Source organism: Monopterus albus, unplaced genomic scaffold, assembly GCF_001952655.1.
Source record: "Monopterus albus unplaced genomic scaffold, M_albus_1.0 scaffold233.1, whole genome shotgun sequence".
Lineage (NCBI taxonomy): Eukaryota > Metazoa > Chordata > Actinopteri > Synbranchiformes > Synbranchidae > Monopterus > Monopterus albus.
Genome location: NW_018128113.1, coordinates 156,241 through 178,166, shown reverse-complemented (window position 1 = coordinate 178,166; position 21,926 = coordinate 156,241). Strand labels below are relative to the sequence as shown.

Here is a 21,926-nt window from a genome sequence, read left to right as displayed (position 1 = left end):
TCCTGTTATTGGCTAACATACAGTGTATCTTAGCGAGGAGAATAGAGTACTTTTTTTATGTACGGGATCGCTCTGCTAATGTAAACACACCAGAATTGCTGTTACATTTGAATGAGATTGCTAGACGTCCGAAATGAGAAAAACAATTCATCGTGCAGCCCTAATCTGAACTACAGTAGTTTTAGTGGTTAAAACCAATAACACGAATGAGGAAGTGTTATGACATCTTAAAAACTGATTCAGCACACCTACAAATGCAAACCAGGAAGGAATCTGTTGCAAAATGATCTTGTACTATTGAAATAAAGGTGGCATAGAGTTATTGATGCAAATGGAAAAGTTGCGGATACAAATTTAAGATTTGTGGGACCTCTATAGAAACACAAACGTTCTGAGTTCAAAGACTGGGGTCCACAGCAGAAATGGTCAAAAAACCCAGCCCATAGATTCCTGGCTAGACTACACGCTCCTTTTTTTCATCAAAATATAGTGAGCAATCTCATCAGATGCCGTGAAGTAAAATGAATGGCAGCCCAAAGCATTTATGATGTCAGTGTGAACCATTTGGTCTACCATGGTAATGTAATCCCTAAACCAGAACAAAAAGCACCCGATTGTGTTTCAGAGGAAACGGTGTTCACATCTCCAATAGTTAGATGCCTTTTCTGCCTTTCTCTTGGTGTGCTGGATGTGGCAACAAAAATATAAGAACAATGTTTTGATACCAAAAAGACTGCACGTTACTAATATAGTGAGCAGATTGCAGGTCATCTAAAGGATAGTATAGTCCAAGGGTGTCACACTGATTTTAATTCAGGGGCCACATACAGCCTAACTTGATGTCAAGTGGGCTGAACCATTAAAATCATAGCATAGCTCATCATCATAGCTCATCATAGCTATAAATAACAATAAATTCATGTTTTCCTCTTTTAGTGGAAAGAAGTACAATCACATTAGGATATTTTATTTAACTATCCTTTTACAAAACATGTTATGAACAACTTCAGATTTCTCAAGAAAAATGTGCAATTTGCTTCAGTTTATCATTTACATGTGCGCATTACAACTGATCACTGATTGTACAAAGGCACAAAACTTTAAGTCACAGGTATTTAGAACTGAACGATATGGTAGCCTATTGCACTTTAAGATTAAATCAACTTATAGCAATTATATATAGCAAGATATAGCAATTATTTTTACTCCATTTTCCACATGTGTAATAATTCTCAAAACTTAAATTGACTCCCCACATCTTACAAACCAAAGTGGTGGCCATTTTAAATGTATAAGAAAGAAAGTAATCAATCGCCTGGCCTGTAAATATAAGATTTATACATGAAACATACATAAAAAATGCATACATAAAATTTATGACCAAACTCTTTTGTAGTGAAGCTGGTGACTAACATTAAATTGCACATTTTTAACTATTATTACAGCAAGGATTCATTTTCACAGAACTGTATTTTTGAGTGAGCATTTTACAAGAATTAGTCTACTTTAGACTACTTTGCTTTTGCTCCTGAAACTTGGCATCTTTTAGCTGCATCAGTGTCAGGCATCATGTCCTGAGTAGCAGCCAGTTTCAGAATGTCATTTAAGTGTTGGTGTGTGAGCCTTGAGCGCAGTTTGGTTTTATTGATGTTCATTACTGAGAAAACCTGTTCACAAAGGTAGGTAGTCCCAAAAATGCACAAAACCTTTGCAGCTAGGGCTGTTAATTTGGGGTACCCTGGCAGGAGATACTGATAAAATGTGTCCAAGTCCACTGAGGCAAATTTGTTCTTCAAATTTGTATTACATTGCAAATCAATTATTGAATTACTGAAAATGTCCTCTGCTGTTGTGGTGTCCATCATAGGCACCAACTCAAGGAACTCCTCTGTGACGGCCAATGTCTCATCAACTCCATGAATAAATATAGCCAGTTGAGCAATGTCTGTAATGTCAGTGCTCTCATCAATTGCAACAGAAAATGCAATAAATGACCTAGCTTTGTGTTTCAGTTGGCTGTGCAAATCTGCAGATAGTTCTGAAATCCTCTCTGCAATAGTATTCCTCGTCAGGTTGATGTTGGCAAAAGCTTGTCTCTTCTTGGGACATACGAGTTCTGCAGCCTTCAGCATGTATGTTTTGATGAACTCACCTTCACAATACGGCTTTGATGCTAATGCTATTTCGTTAGCAATTCTGGCTTTTACTGCTGCATCACTGACCTCTCGGCTCTGAGTGAAAACACAGTGCTGTTTCTTCAGACCCACCAGCAATTCATTTATCTTCTCTCTTCTCAGTTGTCCTTGCAGGCTGTCGTATTTTTCACCATGCTGAGTCTCATAGTGGCGCCGAATATTATATTCCTTGAACACTGACACATGTTGCATACACACCAAGCACACAGGTTTCCCGTTCACCTCTGTGAATAAATAGGAAGCGGTCAATTTTTCTTGGAAAACTCCACACTCGGTATCCACTTTTCTCCTTTTTGACAAAGACATTTTGGCTAATGAGGGTGTGAAGGCGAGTACAAAAGTAAGTACATGTATCGTAGTAATAATCACTGTAATCACTGAACATTAGCTGTGTCTATCTCAGCATTGTTTTGTCTTTTTTCTTCTTCTTTCAGCTTTTTCCCGTTCACCTCTGTGAATAAATAGGAAGCGGTCAATTTTTCTTGGAAAACTCCACGCTCGGTATCCACTTTTCTCCTTTTTGACAAAGACATTTTGGCTAATGAGGGTGTGAAGGCGAGTACAAAAGTAAGTACATGTATCGTAGTAATAATCACTGTAATCACTGAACATTAGCTGTGTCTATCTCAGCATTGTTTTGTCTTTTTTCTTCTTCTTTCAGCTTCTCCATGTCTAAAACAGTGCGCCCCTAGCGGACAATTTAGGAATAGCAGTTTATTTAAAAAATTCTAGTTCATGTCTCATTGCATTTTTCCACTTTAAGATTTATCCTGCGGGCCGGATTGAACCCCTTGGCGGGCCATACGTTTGACACCCCTGAGGCGAGTACAAAAGTAAGTACATGTATCGTAGTAATAATCACTGTAATCACTGAACATTAGCTGTGTCTATCTCAGCATTGTTTTGTCTTTTTTCTTCTTCTTTCAGCTTCTCCATGTCTAAAACAGTGCGCCCCTAGCGGACAATTTAGGAATAGCAGTTTATTTAAAAAATTCTAGTTCATGTCTCATTGCATTTTTCCACTTTAAGATTTATCCTGCGGGCCGGATTGAACCCCTTGGCGGGCCATACGTTTGACACCCCTGGTATAGTCCCTCATAATTTCACCTATCTTATCACTGCAGTGATGTATTGTCCAGTCTGATTGCTGTGGGGAGGAACGACCTACGGCAATGCACCTTCTTACACTGGGGATGTAACGGTCTCGTGCTAAAAGAACTGTTCAGAGCCTCCACTGTGTGATGCAGGGGATGGGAGGGGTTATCCATGATGGATGTTAGTTTTGCCAGCATCCTTCTGTCAGCCACCTCCTTGATGGAATCCAGAGAGCAGCCCAGGACAGAACCAGCTCTCTTAACCAGCTTGTTAAGTCTCTTTCTGTCCTTGTCTGTGCTACCTCCTGCCCAACCCACAACAGCGTAAAAAACTGCAGATGCCACCACAGTATCATAAAAAGTCCGAAGGAGTGCCCCGCGCACACCAAAGGACCTCAGTCTAACCGGAGGTGCTAGCCTTGCACCTCCGGATCATATACTTTAGTTCCCACTGCACTCTGCTCAGCTCCTCCTTGTCCCCTGAGGAAAAAAACCCTCTTCTTCTCATTCAGCAGTGCCTTTAACTCGGGGCTCACCCACGGCTTGTTGTTAGGAAAACACCGTACTCTCCTGGATGGTACAGTATTTTTCTCACAGAAGTTTATGTAATTCGAAACGCAGTGTTTGAGGTCGTCTATGTCCTCTCCATGAGGACTGCAGAGGATGTCCCAGTCTGTGGTGTAAAAACAGTCCCTCAGCTGCTCAATTGCCTCCTCTGTCCATACCTTTGCTACCCTGACCCGTGGTGACACCTTTTTCACCACTGGAGTATACACAGGAAGTAGGTGAACAAGGTTGTGGTCAGAGCGACCTGGGGGGGGCGGAGGTTTATGCCTTCCTGGCATTTGCATACAGTAGGTCCAGAGTTTTATTGTCCCTTGTACGGCAATTTACATACTGGGTGAAGTTTGGGAAGGTGGCAGAGAAGGGGAGGGAGGCATGGTTAAAGAATGTAACAGAACCTACTCACCAGCAGCTCTGCATTTTACAAATCAGCACATTAAATTGTTTGTTTAATCTGTATAAAAAAAAAGTTTTTAAATGACATTATATGGCTTCATGGATTCAAGAATCCAGGAAGTCACAGCCCCCAGCCAAAAAACAGTCTGGCATATCAAAACCCATTAAACCACAACTTTCATGTTCTTATTCTTTGTTGTTTGTACTGACTTTGTTACTGTTGGAAAGGCAGTGAAAATATTTAACAATACTTTTAGCACCTGTTCTTGTGTATATGCAATATGCACTGACCTACCATACATTCACTGACCTACCTCCAGCTCTTCAACTCTGTAGAAACTTACAATATGAAAACACATACATTGAGTACTAACTTGTGGCACTTGACAGCTACTGTATAGTGACACTGATATTGAGTGGTATGGATGCATTTAGGTTAGTACAGTTCTGAGTTCTGTACCAAGCTGTATACCAGAGAACATTGCTCTGCCCTTAAACATATCACTTGCATATTCCCGTTTAAGGAAGCACATTTGTTGTTAAAACCAGTCTACTTTCCTACACACTCTATACCAGGGGAGTTAAACGTACGGCCCGTGGGCCAGAACCTTGAGGTAATAATAGTTAAAAATTGTGCAATTTAATGTTAGTCACCAGCTTCACTACAAAAGAGTTTGGTCATAAATTTTATGTATGCATTTTTTATGTATGTTTGTCCTACCTACATACCTACCTTCCGCAGAGCCAGGGTAGTTGTTTCCTCTGCTTCCAGTCCTTATTTGAAGCTAAGCTAACTGTCTTTTGGCTGTGGATTCCTTTTAATGGGAGTGCTACCATTAAAATTTCATTTCAATCTTGATAAGTCAATTAAGGCATTTATAAAAACTGCTCATTTTACATGTTGTCTAAACACAATCAGCCATTTCAAAACTTCACCCAGATAACACAAAGTCTAAAAATGGGCAAATTTTGATTTAAAACAGGAACATTCTGGTCAAATACAAAGTAATCTAAACTACAAATCTTACCAATGATTGAGTACTAACTTGTGGCACTTGACAGCTACTGTATAGTGACACTGATATTGAGTGGTATGGATGCATTTAGGTTAGTACAGTTCTGAGTTCTGTACCAAGCTGTATACCAGATAAGGACAAGACCCTGTGTAATTTTTAGGTTAAAGTAGTGGTATAATTCAAAGATGGAAGGACCTGCTTTATGTCTGCACTAACAGGCCTATGAAAACCAGGATGGCAAAGGACTGTGCTATCAGTGAGCCTTTACCACTTATACAGACAGACACACAGGTTCCCACCCAGATACGGACTAAACAGGACCAAAGGACAGCTGATAAGAGCTAATAGTGATGGTCAGTTTATGTGGTTATGACATGGATCGCTGAGTTCACGGATAGGTCACACACTACATTTGAATACATTAAACGCAACAGTTTAGTGCACCTCCAATCTGCTTACAAAAATAAACAAATGAAAAAGCAGGAGTTTGCACATGACATATCTTTCAATCAGAATACTTGTTAATCAAGTCAAGCAGAACAAAGTGTTTACAGTAAGTTTCGGAGTAGGTACAGTAATGAGAAGTGAAAAGAGGGCTATTTAAGGCATAGGTCTTTGCTAGTACTGCTTCGCTGTTAGATAAAAGTCAAAGGTAATAAAAGTGTATTATAATAATGTGGAATACAGTCTGTTGGTCCATTAGCCAGGGAGCTGAAGTGTTAGGGTGTTATCAGATGAGAGACACTGTGGCTTGTGTAAACATAGGAGCAATTGAAATGCACATACAGTGCACACACACACATTTACACACATGCAAACCTCTTGCCTCTTGTGTTTATAAAAAGGAGGTTGTCCCACTTTTCTCTCACATCTGCCACATACTCGTTCATTAATTTCTCCACCGTGATAGCTAATTGGTGCGAGCTCGGGGAAAATTTAGCCATCCCACCTTGCCTTCTTAAAGCAAGCTGGAACGAGAGAGGGAAAAGAGTCGAGGGGGCAAAGAGAAAAATGGAGAGAAAATGGAGAAGAAGGAGAGTACCAAAGGTAGGTTGGGGGGCAGGGTACAAAGGGCTATTAAATCACGTGTAGATAACCATTTTCTTTACACATTCCTGTAAGATGAGCATAAACAAAAGGCCTTGGAGTGACTGAATGATTTTATTGCCCTGTTCAAGGGAAATAAGGAAGGCTATTTAGCACAGGTGGAAGAGAAAGGAAAGGAGGAACTGTAAAATTCAAAGACAGAGAGCGAGACCTCAGGAAGATAATGAAGAGAGGAGAAGTAGAGAGCTGAGTGCCAGGTTGTGTTAACAGAGTTTCTGGTTAATGAAAGAGGTCAGTAAAATAATTGAATTGGTTTGCAATTGATTAGGGTCAGTGCAAAAGATTTGCCAGAAAGGTCTGTGCTCCTATTTTGAGAGTAGAATGAAATGGAAAGTGAAGCAAACTAGGACAAGTCCTGAAAGACCATTGTACTCCTTTTTTCTTTGGGTCTCTAGTGCATTTAAAACTGCTGCCTCACTCTTGCCCTCCCTATTTCGCTCAACCTCTTTCTCTGACTGTTTTTCACCCCCCTTTTCTCTCCTGCTAAGGGCCAGTAGCTGAGAGCAATTGATCCACTGTAAACATCACAGTCAGTGGTCTTTTGTGTGTTGAAGCAAAGGCTACAGACTGCTAAGGTCCTTCAGAGGGTCCCTGAGGTCCCCAAGCAGAAAGAAGAACAGTTTAAAGCAGTGACTTTCACTCCTGATCTTTAGGGCAGGGCCAGGTTTTGTTCATCTTTGTTACAGTATCTAATTGGGATGTTTGCATCTGGGATCTAGGTGAAGGCAGTTAAGCATGGTTGGACAGAAAAATGTCATTCTTCAATGAGGACTGAAGGTTACAAAACACCAGACCTGCATCTTTGTTAAAAACGTTGCTTCAAAAGCTCCAAACTGCCATAAATTTGTAATGAAGAAACATGTCACCCAGTGCAGTGTTCCCCTGATGTGTTTTCAATCATTTTTGAACAACAATGGAGGTCTGTGGCACAGATGAATAAAATAACCCTGGATTGACGGACATTAACAGTGAACAGAGGCATGTTGGTTCTAGTCTCTGGATAGGGATTGTTGAAAATAAATGGTAAATGGACTGTATTTATATAGCGCTTTTTTCCAAAGCGCTTTACAGGGAGATCATACCACCATTCACCCATTCACGCACACATTCACACACCGATGACGACAGCTGCCACACAACGGCGCTAATCAAGCCACCAGGAGCAATTCGGGGTTCAGTGTCTTGCTCAGGGACACTTAGGCATGCGGGGAGACCGGGAGTCGAACCAACAACTTACTGGTCAGCGAGACGACTGCCCTACCTCTTGAGCCACAGCCACTGTTAATATATGTAGAACATGACCGACCTTATCTCTCAAAATAGTGTGGATACCTAAACTGAGCCTGATGGGACCCATCAGTACCCGAGGGCTCAGGCCAGGTTTGGATAGAAATTTAAAAGTCATGTGGGGCCCGGATTGGGTTTGGACATGTACTGTAGGTCAAATTTTAGGCTAGACAGCTGGAGCACTTTGTCTGCTTCGTTTAATGATAATGCTCTACTTAAAAAATGAAAACATTTTTTGGATGTGAAGTTAGAAAAAAGTGAGTTTACCACATGTCTTTAGGTCACCTTTCAACTCTGCTTGAGTCTAGCGTCTCAGTGACACATTAGTCACTGCTGTGGCACCTAAATATTCACCAGAACTGTTTGAGTTGCATTATGGGCGATATAGGTGCCAGGTTTTGACAAGAAAGAAGAATGTGTGTAATAAAAAAAAAAAAAAAGTGGTACTGCTGCATCAATTTTGATCCTTTTTTTTTAGCTGGCCATTGTGTGTTTGACAGTGTTATGGGTAATGCTAAATCAGCAGAGTGCTCTAAAGATTTGAGTCAGAATCTAGAGAGGGCTTTGTTTCTATCTGTAACAGAGGTGGACTGTTTAATAACACATAGTTGGCTGAGCAGTGATGGTGTTAGCTGTATTAACAAAGAAAAGAGCACAATCCGCAGAGAGAGATGTCACAGTACTAATTCCATTGTTTAACTAAGAGGTTATCTCTAGGAAGTGCAGGGCTTAAATACCACAGCAAAGAGAATTTGGCTCAGTGACAAGAAAACACAAACACATCTTTCTTTATCTCTTTAAGTTTATTATTACATACCACTCCACTATTTTTCACAAGTTGACGCCATGTGTCACTCTCACTGATACCTCAACTCCTACAGTAAGAAACAAAAGTCCTCTCAGATCCCTTAGGTAATATATTGTTAAATATGTTGTCCATGGTTCTTCACATTTAAATGTTTGCTAAACCCATATGGCATTATCTACCACTACACTCAAAACAACTTTGATAGCAACAGCATTGCTCATTGTTTTGTGCCTCACACCTTATTTCAGTCAGTGTGAGCCAGACAATAGGTATTTTTAAATGAAAGGGGGTCTTTCCTATTTGTGCATGAGTCAAATGATGACTGTGCCTGCCCAGAAAGGGAAGGCAGGGGCCCACAGAAAGGGTGGTCTTGTGTTAATGTGAGCTTGGAGACAGAAACAGTGTGTGTCAGCACAAGAGCGAGCTGTCTGTGGAAGAGAGCACAGTTTAGGATACACTATAGGCAGTGTTCAGCAAGGCTGGGGTCTAAGTGAGTTCACTGTATCGGGTGTTTGCATGTTTCGAAGTGAGGTCAGTTTGGCTGTTTTATGGGACAGAGTCTGCTGAATTTTTTGCTTTGTCATTTCCTTAACAGTCGTTACTTGTTTCTGTGTGATATTTTTAACTTTATCCAGACAGCTCGGCTAACCTTTTAGTGTTTGGCTTATCCTACCATGATCTGTAACAAAGTTGGCTTGGTGTGTATCCATGTCTATGTGTGTAATTGGATTTACCTGCTACTCGGGTAACGGTTGTATCTCAGAGGAAAAGCCTCTATTCACAACTGTCTATGTGTATCTATCTTTTTATGCACACATACATTGTGTTTTCTCTCTTTTGTCCATGTGTTTGACTTCTGCTTGGCGGCAAGTCTCGCTGATAACATTATGATAAGATGTGGGCATTCATAAGGGTTGTGTGGTATTTCATTGTTAAATATTATGGCTTATGTGGACATCTTTGGCATTGCAAATATGTGAAGTATGTGGGTCCTTGGTCTTCCTCTTGCCTTTCATTTTTCCATGCTTTTCTCCTTCATCCCATTCATTGTGTGAAGCTCTCCCAGGTACACAGCTTTGGAGAAAATTCTGCGAGATATTTGTGCCTCTGTTGGCTGCTCAGCTCTGCTTTGCCATGTTGTGTTTGTGAGCTTCACCTTATGACTGTGAGCCCCTGTGGCATTGGCAGTTGTTGCCAGCAAGTTTGCTCATGTGTGCAGTAGTTCTTTTTGTGTTGTGCTACTAAATGTGCATTAATGGATATTACCACTAGCAAAATGTCACTGACTGATCACAGCTGACTGATAAGGTAGTTCAGTCTTTCAGCAACTACAGAAGGGAATCAGTTCTCATGTAGAAAACAGTTTTTACCATAAAGATGACACAGCCACTCAGCCTTTCTTATCAGGTCAAGAGCTCCCATGCTTCTGAAGCCTTGGGTCTTTGGAAATTTACACAGAACTAGGGATGCAAATTTCGAGAAGTTTTCTTAATTGATATCCAGCCTTGTTAATGATAAACATCGATTAATTGTTAACAACTTATATTTGGATGGATGAATGTCACAGAAACAGTCAGTAAACTGCTATGTGTTAAACTTTAACGGAGATGGGCAAAAAAACTGGATGCATACATGTGAAACCAGGCACATCACTATCAGAGCCTAATGCGCGGTGCACCATGTGCTCCCCTGTACTGTCACCTGGCATAACCTCACACAGACTGCCCTCCTTTGCTTCAGTGTATTTTTCTCTGTGTTGGTCTTGAGGGGCTGCACTCCTTCAGTAATGGAGACTGTATGAGTAGTTTATCAAACTGCTGTTGAACAAGCAGAACACAGACTTGCAGAAATGTGAAGTCTTCACCGCTTTGCCCACAGCCCACTTAGTGAAGTCCCGATTTTACCCCAAACCAACAAGTGAATGTCTGTCATGTCTATCATTTTTCTTGAACGCTTGCTCAAGGGGGATTGTTAGGTTTTCCCAATAATACTGTCAAGTCTAGACCTTACTGTGCCCTTGTTGGGAATATTGCTTTTATGGCATTATGGGGAAACTGAGTTGCCCTTGGAGGAGGTTGCACTCTCTGAATGCTGTCTAGTTTCTCTGTAAGGCTTAACAGGAAGGAGTAAGCATGAATCAGAACAGAGGGAGCATGAGTCACTGAGTCAGCCAGTTGAATGTCCAGTCTGTTTACATGTTGACAGCACATGACCCTGACAGTATCTTTCCCTCAGTCACAGAAGCAACCTCTCTCATACACAGGCTATAGGCTGGATCAATGGGCCAGTTGTTTGTATTGGCTGAGAAACCAGTGGGCTTTGGTCATGAGTTTTAGGATGATGATAAACTGACTCCTGCACGCTCTGGTCCAGTGGAAGCAGAACATGCTTTTTAAGTACATGGGAAATTATGAAATTGGTGCTACCTTGGTATGATCATTATAAACAAAGGAGAATATGGCTGGGTCAAGCCGTAGCTTTTTCTTACATCAGTGGCATTGAGTGTTTTCTTCTAGCCAGAGTAGTGGACCTCAGACCCTGATATACTGTATGTTAAGAATATCCAAAGATCTCATGCATGGACTCTTGCTTACTTCAGATGCTGTAAAACGTTATAGCCATTTGGAGCCTTTGAGTCAATATTTAAAAAAATATTAGGGTCTTGTATTTTATAATGAGAAAACATGTTAACCTTGATGTGTTTTAATCGTTTTTGAACAACAATGAAAGTCTATGGTACCGACGAATAAGCTAATCCAGGACTGACAGACATTAACAATGAGTAAAGGCAAATCATTGTTGGTTTTGTTTTCTGTATGGGGACTGTTGAAAATATCAACATGGAAAATAACCGATCTTATCCATTTAATTCAGTATTTCATACAATTTTTATAATGTGTTGCTAACATAAGTTTTCTTTTTCTTCCTGTTTTTCTATGCCTACAGATGGATCCCTCCCTAAAGAACCAAAAGGAGATCTATCGAGTCAGATAGCAGGTAAAACAAACATTCACACATACACAGTTCCAAACACACTATATAGAGTGATTCCAAATTGTACATTTGTCTTTCCATCCTCACATGTGTGTTTTTGTTTGTGTGTGTGACAGTGAGAGGAGACTGTTTAATAGTGGAAATGGTTATACACATGCACACAAACAAGATTACTATTTCAGTGTTCCCAGTGACGGGGACAGCTCACTCTCAACTATATTTCCCACTATCACATCTCCCTGAATCTTCTTTCATCCTCATCTCCTCCCTTTCCTCCCTTTCCTCCATCACCTTCCATGCACCCCATGTTCCTGATTGGCTACCTGTGTCCAGCACCCGTCTCCGTAGCAACAGCAGGTTGTTTATGATTAGATGGTTGATGTCTATAGCTTTCATTCCTCTTCAGTCTATTTCTTCCGGTTCTATGTTCATTATCATTTCATTTGAGATTTAATGATGCCTCTTGCTTCTGCTGTCTCCTCCATAATGATTTATTCACCCTATTTGCCATTGCTACATCTTAAAATTACTTTCCTTTTCTTTCGGTTACAGACTGTTCAGTTTAGTTCCTTCATATTAGGGGGTTCAGTGTTGGTGTCCTTGAATGTAACATTTTGAGGAGACAGATTAAGAGTCTACTGTACTTCAGTGGACTTTGTTTTGGGCTTTGTTTCATGTATTATGCTTTTGGAAATAAAGAGAGGCACATATTTTTGACTTTTAATAGTTCTAGTCTAAACCTATCAACAGTATCTGCCTTGAACAGTCAACCCCTAGATATAAACAACAGTGAGTTGGCAGGTTGTTTCAAAGCCCCAAGACGTTGATGGAGACAGTTCAAGTGCCTGCAGAAAAAGGAGATAAAACCGCATGAATGCAGTTATATCTAGACAAATACATAGCATTGTTGATACTGTTTGGTCTCTCTGTATAAAGCTGTCAAGGCAATGTTTTTCTTAAGCTTCCAACTGCTTGCAAGTTATCACTTCCTGGTTTAGAGGGGGTTTGGGGAATTAGACCTGTCTGTCTGTTGGCCTGTCCTCCTCAGCCAGTGATTTGACTGGGCAGCTAAAGAGTGGGTTGTGAGGGGAGAGAGGGCAGCAGTGCTGTTACGTAATAATATTAACGCCCTTGGAACTTGACAGATGTGCTGAAGAGTGCTTTGTAGGGGGAGTGTTGTAGTCTTGTTCATTTCCATCACTGTCTCTCTTGCTACTTTACTTTTTCTATCTCCTTGATAGAATTATGCCAGTATTATAATACATTTCAGTAAATCTTCATTAATCAATTACATTCTGCAAGCTGAAATTCCATTTCAGTGCCACCTGCAGGAGGCGTATTTGTGCATATTGGAGTAGGTGAAAAAGGAAAATGGTTGCACCAGGCAAGGCTTCAACTGGCCGCTAACAGGAACCACAGTACGAGTCAACAGCTGAAAAAGAACAACCGTGTCAAACAATGACAGGAGGGAAGTGCAAAGTAAAATTAGTCCTTTTTACTCTCACTATTTTACTGATATGGTTTTTTTTTGTTGTTTGTTTGTTTTTGTGAAACTTGCTGCTAACAGGCGTCTGTCTCATCATGGTTTGTGAGAATGAGATCAGGTGGTGTTAAAAGACCTGAACGAATGAACTGTTGGCATCAGTAACAAGCCATCTTTTCTCTCTCTCTCTCTCTGCCTTTTCTCCTCTTGTTTTCCTTCTCCCCTGCTGTGCTTGGGTCGCTGGGCCTGTTTCTCGCTTGGTTAGCCTACCCTGCTATTAGAGGTCTGGGACAGATAGAGAGAAAAGAAAGAGGCGGGGGTTAAGGAAAGATGGTGCTCTCTCTCCTGCTCTCTTTTCTATGCCAAAATGTAGATTTGGGGACAAAAAGCAGAAAATGGAAGGACACAAAGTATGAGTGGAAACAAATGCCCAGGCTGCACTGTTCAGTCGCTCCTGTTGCCAGGATAGTGGTTCTAGATGATAATACCCCTTATTCAACAGTAAGGCCTGATTTTCAGTGCAGTGTGAAATAAGTGCTTCACAAATATCCCTTTTAAAAAGTGCATATTGGCTGTCTTGGACCAGACCAGACAAATGGCCAGAGAAATCATTGTCACGGTGCTGGTAAGGATTTTACAACAGCTTCAAGGGTGTGAGGCTGTAAAAAAATGTTGTGAATCTTGCCTCCCTCTTCCATAAAGAGCTGTATTGGAGAGTTTTAATGTCCCAGACTGATAATGAATTGGCACAAATGGCAGCTAAAAATATGGGTAGAAAAGTAACTGTGATGTCCAACCACCAGGTGAAACAGTCCGCTGTAATTACATGTTCTTACTTGTGAGCTGGTTACCCAATTGTTTTTGTTTGTAAAGTGACATAGTCAGTACCAGCTGTACCCACAGTGGGTTCATTGTTAGACCAGACCAACTGTGTCTCATCACAACAGCCAGTCAGATCAGCCCTTCTTGTTTTTTTCACTATCCTGTAGGGTGACGCCTACAGGTGCAGCAGCCAGTCAGAACTTGGGCAGAGGCAGGGAGAGAGCTGCCTGTCAGAAGTAAAGTAGGCTAATGGCAGTTTAGACAGTGTTGCTGGCTGTAAATAAAAACACAAAGGGCAAAACTGTGATGTAAAGAAAGACACAAAGAAGAAGATTGAAGTTTTATGATGTGAATGAAAGAAGATGGAACATGTCAAACAAAGAAGTGAGGCAAACAAGTTCATTGGAGAAGAGAAAAATTAAGGAACACAATAAGAAAATGAAACTGTTGTTTTCTTAGGATCCTCAGTGTCTCAGCCTATGTTTTATACAATGGAAAAGTGCATTTGCATCTGCCACAAAGACATGTATCACTTTCTGGTAATTTCTAAATAGTGGGGCTGTAGACAGTTTAATGTAACGTTTTGTAATGTGCGGTTTTTAGTATTTTATTGCCTTTATGCAACTTTTTTTTATTTTTTAAGCCTAAGTGTTCTTTCTGGCTTTTGACTCTCCAAAGGAGAGCTGCACAAGAATTCCTATATGCCTAGTGTTGTATCTGGTACTTTTTACCATACTGCCTCTGAGAGACGAGACAGTCCAAGTAACTACAAAACAGTGCTGATTTTATTCCATGAACGCAAGTAAAAATTAACATTACACGCTCAGGCATCCTGCACCTCCAAACTGCTCCCAGGCAGATGTAAGATGAAAGACCTCGAACCCAACAGGCCTATACATTTATCTCTTCGGTTGGGCTAGCCCCATACTACACAGGAACATCAAACCGTGACGCCACCTGATGTGCCAGCTTAGATAATAATAATAATAATAATAATCATCCTGTCTGCTGACAGTCAAACTTTTCTATCTAGTTATCCTTGACCATGTGCGCCCTGTAAAAAACCCATGACAATGACTAAGCATTTAAACAGTCTGACCAGACATCCTGTCTCTACTAAACATTTCTAATACATACAAGTACCTAAGCAATATCTAATATCTGACTAAAAATACCTAACACTAGACTGTCTGTTTATGCATAAATGGCAAATAAAAATCTAGACTTGACTTATTTCCATGTCTTCTGCATGGATAATCAGTGTTAAAGATGTTCATTTTTTTCTTAGACATGCTTTAGCTTTAGTCTTTTAGCACACATTATATAAGCAGTGTTTGCACGCATATTTAAGATTAGGGGTGTAAATCACCAGTTTCATCACGATACGTTCCTATATTGATTCTCTTAGGCAGCTATCCAGTGTTTGCCAATACTTTAAAAATAGGCCATGATGCAATTTCAGTTTGACTCCAGGGCCTGCAGTTGATTTCAACCAATATTGTCTGGCTCCATCCATCTATTTTCTTCCACTTATTCATGATCAGGTTGCAGTGGCAACAGGTTCAGCAAGGTAGTCCTTTCCCCAGCAATATTTTCCAGCTCCAAGGTGCTCCCAGGAAATATATATACTCTTTCCAGCATGTTCTGGGTCTACCCTGGGGTCTCCTACCAGTTAGATATGCCCAGAAGTCCTCCAGAGAGAGGTGCCCTGGGAATCCTGAAAAGATGCTCGAACCACCTCAGCTGGTTCCTTTTGATGTAAAGCAGCAGCACTTCTTCTCTGAGCCTCTTCCAGATATCTGAACTTCGCACCTTATCTCTAAGGATAAGTGCAGCCACCCTGCAAATGAAACTCATTTTGACCACTTGTATTTGTGATTGTATTCTTTCGGTCACTACCCACAACTCGTGACCATAGGTGAGGGTTGGAGCATAGACTGACAGGTAAATTGAGACCTTTGCCTTTTGGTTTAGCTCCTTCTTCACCACAACAGTCTGGTACAACATCTGCGTTACTACTGATGCTGCCTCTGTCCACCTGTCAATCTCAGGCTTGATTTTACCCTCACTCGTGAACAAGACCCCAAGACACTTAAACTCCTTCACTTGGGGCAGCAACTCACTCCCAACCTAGAGAGAGCAGTCCACCATTTTCTAGCAGAGTACCATGGACTTGGAGGTGCTAACTTTCATCGCCACCACTTTACACTCAGCTGCAAACCACCCCAGTGCATGCTGGATGTGGCTAATTCACACAGTAAATTTTTTATTAACAAAAATGCAACAAAAGTATTATTTAATTTAAAGATTTTATTGAGTTTCTCTGATCACTTTTAAGTGCTATTTAAATACAAATAAGGACCCATGATGTCCTTCTAATTCAACATAAACTTTGACTGTAGAGCTAGGAAGCATTTAAAGCATAAGTTTTACTGGGTTACTAGAGCAAGGCTTTTTTCCCTAAAAGTTTTCTATGCATATGTCTCAACCTGTTTCAGATGAACTGAACACCATACATGCCCCGAACCATGACTAGCTGATTTTTTTCTTTTACTTGAATCGTCCCTTGCCTAATATCTGCTAATGCTACTGACCATTTGGGATCAAGTTGTTTATAACTAGCTTTTTTAGCACTGGTGATCAGGATGTACGTCAGGGGCCCAGATCATGTTCCTGTCCACTCCCTCAGCCTCAAGGAATTTCTGCAATTCCCACACATCCCTCACCAGAGAATTTCTGGCACACTGTGAATGTGGGAAGTCCACAGCTATGCAGAGATGCACACATGTGCACAGCTCTGGTTTCTCTTGACCCATAACAGCTGGTTTGGACCCGACGTGTTCAAGTCAGCTGCGGGTGAGATTATGAGATTATGCCTGCATGTAACTGCTCTTTAATCAGATGCTGTGTGTGTGCATGTGAACTTTTATTGTGGTATGCTGGCAACTTTTCCCCTCCCTCCCCTCTGACTAACCGTACCAGCCGTTCCATCTGTGCGGGTCTAGGCAGCTGCTGCGTTCTCTCTCTCTCTCTCTCTCTCTCTTTTTATACATAAATACATTCACTCCGACCCTTCCCTAAGGTTTTTGTAACAATTTCGCTGGGGCCAGACCTGTACTGTTGTTGTTGAATTAACAGCTTGGTTATATCAGCTAATCGAATGCCCACTTGACATCTGGGAGGCCCCTACAAGTCTGAAGCCTCAGAGGTGTGTGCTGAGTGTTGACATATCCTGATACACACTAACACAAACACACACGACCCAGTTACCAGTCCTGATCTAGTATGATCACTGCTTATGTTGTGATTCCATCAAAGGGTGACAAACATTTCTGGCATTTCCTTTTCATCTCTTGCCCTTTCTCAAAGAGGGGTGTAGCCATAGATTAGTGACACAGGAAATAACGGGACCAGCCTTGGTTTAGGAGAGGTTGATCTTGGTATTTATGCTGTATGGGATAGATAATCTTCCTAGAAGGTAGATTTAACCTCAGATTTTGGTGAGTAACTTCATTTTGGGATGTTAGGGCTTGGCAGTGGACATCGGTTTCTCTGGATGTTTGAATGTAGACATCATCAGCAAGGTAACATCCTCCACAGCAGTTGCTTACTTTTATAAATACAGTGAGGAAATTACATATTTTGGTGTTTACTACATTTTTGCATTGTACTTCCTCACTTCTAGAGAGTTAAACACTGGATCCTTAGTAGGGCTGCCACTAATGACAATTTTTTTTTATTGACTAATTTATCAACATTTTTATTGATTTAGATGACATGATTTGTCAGAGTTGGCTACCTACTTCTGTGTGGGAAGTGTAACGGTATTGTATATATTATTTTAATTCCAGTATCTTAACAACATGGCATGATCACATGTTTTTGTTTTTAAGTTAATCAGTGTGTAAACACACACACACACAGGTGTTTTGTCCCAAAATGGTAACTTTTGGGCTCTAGATGCAACATTTTTCTTGATGCAGTGAAGAAGACATTTCATCAGGACCAGGTGATGTGTTGCAAGTCCTTGGAATTAATACTTTTCTGTATAACACTATAAATATTTGCATTTATAATGTAATAAGTATATTTGAAGTCAATTATACAGACAATATAATGATGAAGTTTTCCTAAAGTATCACGGGGGGGGAGAGAAGAGAAGCATCAGGACGCAGTCAAAGTCTCCTAAATATCTCAACAGATCCACTCATGTTTAGAAGCATTATTTAGTTACAGATCTTTTGCCGTCCCTGGTAGACTAGTGGTTAAGGTACAGTGCTCTCACCGCTGCAGCCCGGGTTCGAATCAGGGTTGCGTCAGGAAGGGCATCCGGTGTAAAACACGTGCCAAATGTCAACATGCGAGTCGTTAGTGTGACGATTCGCTGTGGAGACCCCTAAACGGGAAAAGCCGAAAGTGACTTTCTATTCAGTTAGAGATCTTTTATCATAAGTATGAGCAGACAAGCCTGATATAGCTGCATAATAACATAAAAACATTGTTTTCCCAGCAGGCCTAGACCTTAGGGGAAAAAAACCTTTGTTAAAATCTCTTTATAATAAGACCATTACTTCTTAATCACTTTGATGTTAATGAAGTTGTGACCTTGAGATAATTTACCTAAAAACATTATGAGCAGCTTTTCAGGTTTTTATAATATTCAGTCTTTAGCACTGATATTGTGATCCAAGTATGCAGTCATGTATTTGTGCACAATCCACCTTTTAGCCTTTATGATTTATTCAGGGTTAAATAGCTAAACACTGATACAGGTAAATACACAGCATATGCATAACCTGCCCAGTACAACCACAGTCTACTACTGCTGACCCCTGAGTTGCTCCTCTGGAGCAACAGCAGGGAAGGAAACAGTGTGATAGGTGTTTGATTTCATATTTGAGCCTCTCCTATACCCTGTAACAGTTTCCCTGTTCAGTCTCAATTCTCCCTCTTCATGTTAAGCAGCTTCTCAGGGTGCATACTTGCTGTGCAGGCATATTATAATTATTGCCCCTCCTACACATTGAGGATTACCTCCAGGAACCTGCCTTTCCAAAAGACAGGCGGATAAGAAGCTTACCTAATTCCACACTGATACTGTGCATCCACACAGTGTTCTCATGTGCACTGAAACACTCTACACTGATTGCTGTTTCTCTGCTTGGAAAGATTTGCACCAGCTTTTCCATATGAATGTGTAGACAACACTGAAATAGGTGGTTTTGGTTGTCTGCTGGATTGGAATCTCTCGCCTCAGGAATCCCAGGATTAGCCTCAGCTGCTGTGACTCTGCCCACTGTGGACTGGGAACTCGTCAGCACATTGGCCTGCCAATCTATCATTAGCTGATGATAGCAGTACATTATGTTTCCTTATCATCAGACAAAACCAACTCCACAGTAATTAATGTGGGCAAATTACCAAGCATGACATGCTGGGCAACAAATCACAAGAGGGTGGTGTGTCCAGATTGGCTCCGCCCTCATCCAGCTGAGACATGCAATGCCACATTGGGAAGGAGGCATTTGTAGACCCATTTTTTAATTTTAATTGTACTCTTCTTCATAATTCTTTGTCAGAAATGAAAAGAAAGAGAAAGTGAAATGGGTATGTGACAAGTTTGACTGTGACTGGTTGGTTTGCATATCATTACCATCTATATACCTTTTCTCCCTCTCTCAGGCTGTCCACCTGTCATTTACCACCCACTGCCTCACTGCCTTCCGTTTCTTCACTCTTGCTCATTTTCCCTCCTTGTACCCTTCATTCTCTCCCTCCCCCTCACACAGTTTTCCTCTCAGCCTAGATATGACAGTGACATGTTTCATTATCTCACCTGTTTGTTTGTAGTATTCCTTTGTCCACTGTTTTTTAAAATTTTATTTTGCTGTCCATTCATACAAAAAAAGAAAATCCACCTTCTCCTGTGTGTGTGTGTGTGTGTGTGTGCATATGTTTTTGTATGGGTTGGGTGTGACCTGGCCTCACTGTATCTAGCTGCTGTAGCATTTTCTCCAGTCCCAGAGCACTGCAGAGTGCAGGGAAATCATTTTTCTCTGTGCTAAAAACGACCTTTTTTATTGGGTAAAAGAGAAAATCCACCCCAAAATGCTTGAACACAGTTAAATTCTTTACTGGTGACTGGAAAACCCAACATAATGTGTCATTGATTCTACAAGTCTCTGGACTCTATTGGAAGGATGACCACCATTCTTCCAACAGATATTCCATCATTTGGGGTTTTGATAGTGGAAGCACTGTCTAACACATTGGTCCAAAACCTCCCATAGGTGTTCAAATGGGTTGTGATCTGGTGATTGTGAAGGTCATAGCATATGATTCACATCATTTTCATACTCATCAAACCACTCAGTGACCCCTCATTCCCTGTGGATGGCAGCATTGTCACCATGGAGGAAAACACTCCCATCAGGATAGTGTATCAGTGTTTTGTGGGTTTACAGAGGATGATGTGTGTCAAGGAGGCCTTAATCCAGTGACCCTTAAATTTAGCTGCAGGGTAGCAAATTCACATACTGTAGCTACAAGCATTCACTGTGTTCTCTCTCCCTCCACACACACACACACACACACACACACACACACACACAGTGATTTTTGTGCTTGTCATCCTGTCAACATTAGGTTTTTCATTGACCTTTGATTATCTTTCTGAAAGCTGGCCAATCAGACAACATCGAAGAATGTCTTTGCTTTAGAAGAGGAAATCACTCCACAGTGGAATGTCCATTTGTGTGCTTGTTGTAATTCAGACAAAATGTGTACTGTACACTACCCAGAGTGCACTTATAGCCTCATACAGCAATGTCTGTTACAAATACGAAGATGCTTCAAAGTTGCTGTGGCTTTCCTGCAACGTAACGATCATAGATGAGATTCACAAGTGTTTTGAAAGGCTAACGCTTCGTAGCCTGTTCTCAATAGTGGCTGGTAGATTGTCAACCTGCAACTAGCTAACACTTTCATTATTGCTTGATTTTCTCTGGGTTTTCCCTGTCATTGAAAGACTTAACTGGTGCACATAAGGCACATGGATGTGCCTTATGTGTAAAGATACACGTTTTCTATCAAACATGACAAATAAAAACAGCAACTATCACCATGAACTAATGATTTTAGCTTTCTGCAAGCATAAAAATACTTTCTACAAACTTTTTTTTGTACAGATTGACAATGGTTTTTGTAACCTTTGTTTGTATAGATACCTTATGTTTACCATTCCTGTTCTTAAGGTATGTGACCAGTCACAGTCAATGCATAGCAAATTCTCCATTAATTTCTTGCTCTTAATTTGTTTTGGTAATTTTTACTATGAAGTGAAAATCTGAAGACTTGGTCTTTTTGGCACAAGATTTGAGACTTAATTGTTAACACACTTGCCAGTCAAAGCTGCCAAACATTCACTGGTTGCAGTTTCTCAAATGTAAAGATTTGCTGAATTTCTCTTATGTATCTATATATGGACTACCATAGGGCTTTGAAATGCTGGTCAGACAAAACATGCTATTTCAACAAATGATTAAGAATAAAATATTGATTGCCTCATCAATAATGAAACTAGTCATTAGCTACAGTCTACTTTGACACCCCTTCTCTACCCATAGTAAAATCTGGTCCAAGTGTTCTCAGAAATAGAGGTTGAGCGAGAGCTCTGGCTGCATCAGCTTCCTTTCATGCATCATCCATAAAGAACTACAGGCTCCCTCTTACAGGAGCACAGTGGGAAATGTAGTTGATCACGCTAATTTGTTTTTGTGGCACCCTGGGGGAAGTCAGGAGACAAATGAGAGGAGGGTAGAAGAGTAAAAATAGAGACAAGTCCTGATTCTCATCCATCTCCTCCGGTGGCAGAAAAGAATGTTCATCTCATTAGCATACAGTCAAAAATATGACGGCATGCTGAGAGCAAAGACTGGAGTACAGTTCATTATGAGTGCCCGAGAGGGAGGGGTGTGTGTGTGTGTGTGTGTGTGTGTGTGTGTGCCATAACATTAGTTAAATGCTAGCAGAGAAGTTGCTCCTCCCTTTTACTTTGTAGTCATTATGTAATACATGGCAACAATTTGCGTGTATGTGTTCACCACACTACAAGACACACAGACTTGTAATGTAGCGATGTTATGTAAAATTATTCCTTCA

At 40.8% G+C, this 21,926-nt stretch overlaps 1 protein-coding gene across 6 annotated transcripts in view; it reads left to right on the top strand.

The window, feature by feature from the left end:
• Positions 1-21,926, top strand: part of LOC109971726 (triple functional domain protein) — an 83,170-nt gene that overhangs the window by 12,785 nt on the left and 48,459 nt on the right. For 5 of the 6 annotated variants that reach the window (XM_020620159.1, XM_020620157.1, XM_020620160.1 and 2 more), the window contains exon 2: positions 11,414-11,464. In XM_020620159.1, coding sequence (XP_020475815.1) covers positions 11,414-11,464 — 51 coding nt within the window. Of the gene's footprint in view, positions 1-8,958; positions 8,999-11,413; positions 11,465-21,926 lie in introns of those variants that run through there. The other variant, XM_020620162.1, reaches the window with a different exon arrangement.